Source organism: Arachis ipaensis, chromosome B10, assembly GCF_059453495.1.
Source record: "Arachis ipaensis isolate K30076 ecotype BB chromosome B10, ASM5945349v1, whole genome shotgun sequence".
Lineage (NCBI taxonomy): Eukaryota > Viridiplantae > Streptophyta > Magnoliopsida > Fabales > Fabaceae > Arachis > Arachis ipaensis.
Genome location: NC_142435.1, coordinates 13,195,086 through 13,200,735, shown reverse-complemented (window position 1 = coordinate 13,200,735; position 5,650 = coordinate 13,195,086). Strand labels below are relative to the sequence as shown.

Genomic DNA, 5,650 nt, shown 5'->3' with positions numbered 1-5,650 from the left:
TTATTCCGGTGGTCAACTTTGGTTATGAACCCTGCCGGGTAGCAAATGCTCTTACTATGTACCCAGCTGTTATTGTTAATTAGCATGATGACTTGTGTAACAATGTAAGTGGGAACCGTTAAGCAGGTCCATACATTTTTAATTTAATTGTTGCTGTTATGTATTGCTATATCAAGGCTTTAATGTGTAAGGGTTGAACTCTGGTTCCAGATGGTTTCTATATCTATGAATATGTATTAGTTAGGTGGCTTCATCAGGTGTTCGCTTCTCATAACCATTTTTTTTTTCAAACTTGCATGTGTGGTCACCGTTTTAATCAGGCATTGCCCCAGAGTGATTGTGCATTCCTCAGCATATGTTGACACTCCGAGTACTGGTCAACATATCTTGCCAAATCTCCATCCTTCCTTGCGAGGAAACGTCCTGCCCTAAAGCAGCAACCTTTGCATGCCCCAACAAGAGAACATATTACTTGTTACAAAGCTCCTGTTAGAATATAATAAACTTTTTAATTACGGTGAAATGATATACGCTGCTAAGAAGCCACTGTTACAACACAAATTTCTTACCACATTAGGATATTTCATAACAACCCAACAAACTCAATCAAATTGATATTCCCACACTGTCAATAACACAACATGGTTGGGGGCTAGCCTCTTAGTGCGTAAACCTTAAAAATAATGTTCTACACTTAGAGGAATAATGAAAGCAACTACAAGTCTATTTGTCTATGATAGCCTCCTATGACATGAATTGCGGGAATGTATTTGGAAGCTCAACCCTTAGTTTCCTCTTCCTCGTGCCCGCCCCCATCTGGAGCTCCTGCTGCAATTTACATTTATGTTTTCAACAGTTAGGGTGCTTGCCCACTGATAGCAAAGCTAGAGATGGAAACGTAAACAAAACACGTGGCATAACTGAATCAGTTGTAACGGGACAATATTGGCACTTACCTGACCCGTTGCAAGTTCAGAGGCAAAACAGTTCAAGTGATCTGGTCTAGTCGTCTGTGACGGTGTCGCCTGCACAGCAAAAAGAGGCAAGTCGGGTATTAAATACAATGTTTCCAACATAAATTCTAATGGAATTGAAATGTTGACGTACATCAAATCTTTGTGGATCCGCATATGACAAAAAAACCACTCCTAATATTAATGAACCCTCCCAACATGATTAATTGATTTCAAATAAAACATGTGCCTCAACCCCTAATACCTAGAATTTGCTATATTGACGTTTATAGATTTAACTGTTCATGTTTCTCCTACTTTGTGAATTGCTCATGTTCTACTTATACTTTCATGCTGATTCTACCCTGTATGAAATGTTCTATGCTCATGAAATATTGATGCTTTTTGTTTTATGAACAACTCTCAAAACCTACGCAAACTCAACAATGTTCAAAACTTAAAGTCCCTGTTATCATCTACTCCTTTCGGGATATACTCACATTTGGCATGTCCTAATCATTGATCCTTCAAAGTTTGAAAAATTTCATGACCACCCTAGAAATCCCATGAATTATAACTCACACACAGCATATCGTGCTAACCTGAGCTTCAGCTTGCCGACCCTTGGGAACCCGTTGCGATCCACGACATCCCGGGCGCAGGTCTGCCCCAATGGGGCAGCGAGTTCGGCGATGACCCAGTTTTCCGCAGGCGCTGCATTTTCTCTTCTTCGGTCCCTTGGTTCGCTGAGAAACGTTTCCTCTACCGGTGCCTTTTGTTCGGACGCGGACTGGATCATTTATCCCACCACCGCCCTCACCGTTAGGCTGTGTATTAACATCTGCGGCGACACGCAACCCATTCTTGACCTCCAACATGACAACATCCCGTGCCATTTTCTCGCTATATACCTTGTAGTCCTCCTCCCTTAGACAAGCCACCTTAGCCAAACGCTTACATTGGTCTACAAATGCACCAAGTCTGCTGTGGTACCGGGATGCAGCATCACCCGTTTCAGTAACTTGTCTAACGAAAGTCACATTGTTCTTGGCGTTTCTGCACCACCTCTTGAGGACCAGAGTCTCGGGCAAATAACCGATATCAATACCTACCAGAACAAAAATTATGTGAACACAAGGGATCCCATATGACTCCATCCTGTGGCAATTACATTCAAAGGTTCCATTCTGCGGCTGGTGCAACACTTGCCAAGTTGACTCCGGTCGGCGATACTTTTGTATCACGTAGCAGCATCCGTTTTCACAATCCTCCCGGTCGATAATGTTAAATCTCACAACCCGCTTTAAGGTCTCTCGAAATCTATAAAATACTTCACGGGTATACAGGGTCGCCGCTGACCTCTCAATCTCTTGAAAGTGCGTTTGAAGCACCGGGGTACCGTAAAAGGAACGAAAGTCAAGCTCCTCCTCCTTGTCTCTTAGGAAATCAACACATCTCTGAAAATTTGTAATAAAGTCCAATATCCCATATCTACTCTCCACAAACCCACCCAACTTAGCATGCAACGACTCGCACCGAGAGGTTGTCCTTAAACCTGTAAAGAATCTGCCCCGTATGTACGCGGTTGCCCATGACAACTTCTTACTATAGAGGTCCATCACCCATTCAACCTCTCGAACACCACACTCCCCAACCATCGCCTCCCACTGCCTCTCAAATTCATGAACCTCTATGTCAGCGAGCATGCACTGTTTGAATAACTGTGTGAAACGTGGTTGCGAGACATGAGCAGTGGCATTCCTTAGTAGGTGCCACGCGCATAGTCTGTGATGAGCATCTGGAAATACATGCATAATAGCTAGCCTCATAGAAGGATCCCCATCAGTTATAAATGCCTTCGGGGCCTTTCCCCGCATGCATTCTAGAAACCGTCTCAGCACCCATTTGTACGAATCCTGTGACTCACATGAAACCATTGCTGCTGCAAACACGCATGTCTGATTATGGTGATTAACACCGGACAAAACAATAACCGGCAAGTTATACTTGTTCCTCCCATAGGTCGCATCAAAGGCGAGGACATCACCGAACGCCTCATAATCTTCCTGGCTTCGACCATCACTCCATATAATGTCACACATGCGAGAACCAGCCGCCACCTCATACCTCCAAAACAGTCTCTCATCGTTTCTGGCAGCATGTTCGAAGAAACGTAGCGCGGCATTCACATCTCCGCTCTGGAGAGCACGTTGCTTTCACACGTCGTTGTGCATATCTTGCTTAGTAAATCTTACTAAGTTAAAGCCCCCAACCTGCATCGCAAATGACTGGTATATCTTCGGAATGCTTATCCCAACTTGCCGCATGCTATTCATTTGAGCAATTTCTACATCAGACATATTCCTGTGTGAAGGCAGATATCCAATAAACCTTTCTGGGAGTAGGGTGTGGTTATGATCATCCACAAACTGTGAAACATACCATTTTCCATTACCATGATTCTTCTTTATCCTCATCTCTGCTACATACCCACATCGCATTATAGGCTTGTACTCTCTTTTCCTATCGGGCTTATCTAACCACTTCTTCTGCCTAAATCCTTCTCTGTTGCAAACAAAATTGTATCTAACGATATCTCCTTTAGCATTTTTTACCGTCTTACTGTTCCTTATTGCAAAACCTTTTAACCTACTATAACTCGTGTAGAATTCCCTTGCTTCCCCAGGGGTAAAGAACTCCATCTTCAGCACATCTTCAACGCTGACATGACTTGGTACCTGAGCAGATTCAGGCTCCACCTTTGTCTGCGTCATATTCGGAAACCCTTCTTCGTCCCCTAACATGCTCATGTCAAAAAGTGTTTCCTGCACAACAATTAACAACGCTACGATCACCCAATTGGTACATTAACTTATACTATTCATCTTCAGATTGAAAAAGAAAATAACACATTCCAAATCTGCAACTTCCCCCTATCGTATACCTCATTCAAAATCCCGTCCTCCGGCTCTGGCACCGCCGATTCATGATTGGCTGACGTTGATATCGCCTCTTGGTTTATGTTGTTCATCTATTTCCTAATTGGCTGCACTTGCTTCTTTTAGAGGATCCCCTCACTTGTGGTTCCTAAGAACTTCAACAATTGCATAGACAACAAAAAAAACCACTCTCGCCGTCACAATCTGCCCAATTTATAAAAACCCCTTTAACAAAGCAACTTAATCTAACATGTTAACATGGGAAACGCATAGCATCTACGCCAATTTCAATGCTTCCAGCGAAACTATACACTCATTTGATGTAGTAAAATCCCCCTATACAAACAACTACCCCACCTTGATCATTCATATCAACACATAAAAAACCACATCTACTATTACATAATCAAATGAAGCTGACAAAATAAATGTCATAACTACAACTACGGTTGTGACTAGGGGGAACATGAATTTCCTATATAGTTCGTTGCTTATTAGTCCTTTATGAACAACCAAATTGCTTATGCACTTAAATGGCTCAAAAATTGCTTCAACTCCCCTCATAGTGATTGTGAAACCAGATTTTGTTGTAACTTTAAGAAACTAAACTGGCATGACGGATTGAGAAATACATATGTAGCCAATTCAACAACAAATGTAGAACAAGATACCTCTGTTTTCCAATAACATATGCACCAGAAGACCAGCAAAGCACATTAACTAACCAATTCGAATTGAAATTTGGAGACGAAAAAAGTTACACCTTTCCTGTTAAACTGGTGACCGGATGCATATTAAATTACTTGATGCCATTAACATCACATGCAGCTAATCCTAATCTATTCAACCAACCAATTTAAAAAAACAGTGGTGTCCTGAACAAATAAATAAACTAACGCTTTAATTAAGTTTATAGAAATTCAACAATTCTAAATTTTAATAATTCTTGTATTAATCTACCCAAAAAGTAAAAAACTTCTGCCTTTGCTTCTGTACAGAAAATGACTCTAACTAAACGCCAAACTCCATTTTCCACTGCATACCAGTGTAATCCTTTAGTGTGAGTCAATTAATTTATCTAAAAAGATCATAAATAACTTCTCCAGGTACACGCCATGTCAACAACCCAAAATTACAGTGCCAACACATGTAATCTCCCTCGGTCAGTTCCGATACCTTAAATCTGGCCCCAAATTAATTCCCCTGCTACAAAAAATAATGCCAGAAATAACAAACATACCTTTCGATTGTTCCTTTAACGGCGCAAGCTTCTGCAGCCCGCACAATACCGACTGATGAATCGCCCTTTCCTCCTTTTCTCGCAACAGCACCCAAAACAACTCCACTGCAGAACATCGAATCAGCTACTTAGGGGAAGGTCGAGAATGCCAACAACCCAACACAGCTGTATCAGGACATCAACACATTCTTAAGGGCGAACTGCGGCAGAGATGCGACCATATCCACTTCTCACGAACATGCTTTACCATCACATTCTTCCAGCTCATCCAACATTATAAGCCACTTAACTTTCTTAGCATCTTCCTATTTAAGCTGCAAAGATTTCAATTCCAGCAGCAAGCTATGACAAATTTTTAGCTGCCCAATTAGGTAATTTTTAATTTAATTCAGAGGTTAATATAGTCTTTTAACACTTTACTATAAGACAAATACAAAACTGAAAACCTAAACGTACATGGCACATCAATACTCCAGTAAAGTACACTGGAGTACCTGAAACGTATCCTAATTATCATT

At 41.4% G+C, this 5,650-nt stretch overlaps 1 protein-coding gene across 3 annotated transcripts; it reads right to left on the bottom strand.

Annotated features, from left to right (window-relative positions):
* Nucleotides 1-487: 487 nt before the first annotated feature.
* LOC107624517 (protein FAR1-RELATED SEQUENCE 5-like) lies at nt 488-5,415 on the bottom strand. Of its 3 annotated transcripts, none has more exons than XM_088506171.1 (5): nt 5,133-5,415; nt 3,898-4,047; nt 1,556-3,778; nt 957-1,025; nt 488-828 (listed from the first exon to the last, which is right to left on the bottom strand). In XM_088506171.1, the coding sequence occupies exons 3-5, from the start codon at nt 3,053-3,055 to the stop codon at nt 745-747; spliced, it is 1,653 nt and encodes a 550-aa protein (XP_088362297.1). In that variant the 5' UTR covers nt 3,056-3,778; nt 3,898-4,047; nt 5,133-5,415; the 3' UTR covers nt 488-744. The 3 variants fall into 3 exon arrangements, with proteins under 3 accessions (XP_088362297.1, XP_020968997.1, XP_016182498.1); XM_021113338.2 differs by having other exon boundaries at nt 3,898-4,096; nt 5,133-5,398; XM_016327012.3 differs by lacking the exon at nt 3,898-4,047 and having other exon boundaries at nt 5,133-5,381.
* Nucleotides 5,416-5,650: the final 235 nt, after the last annotated feature.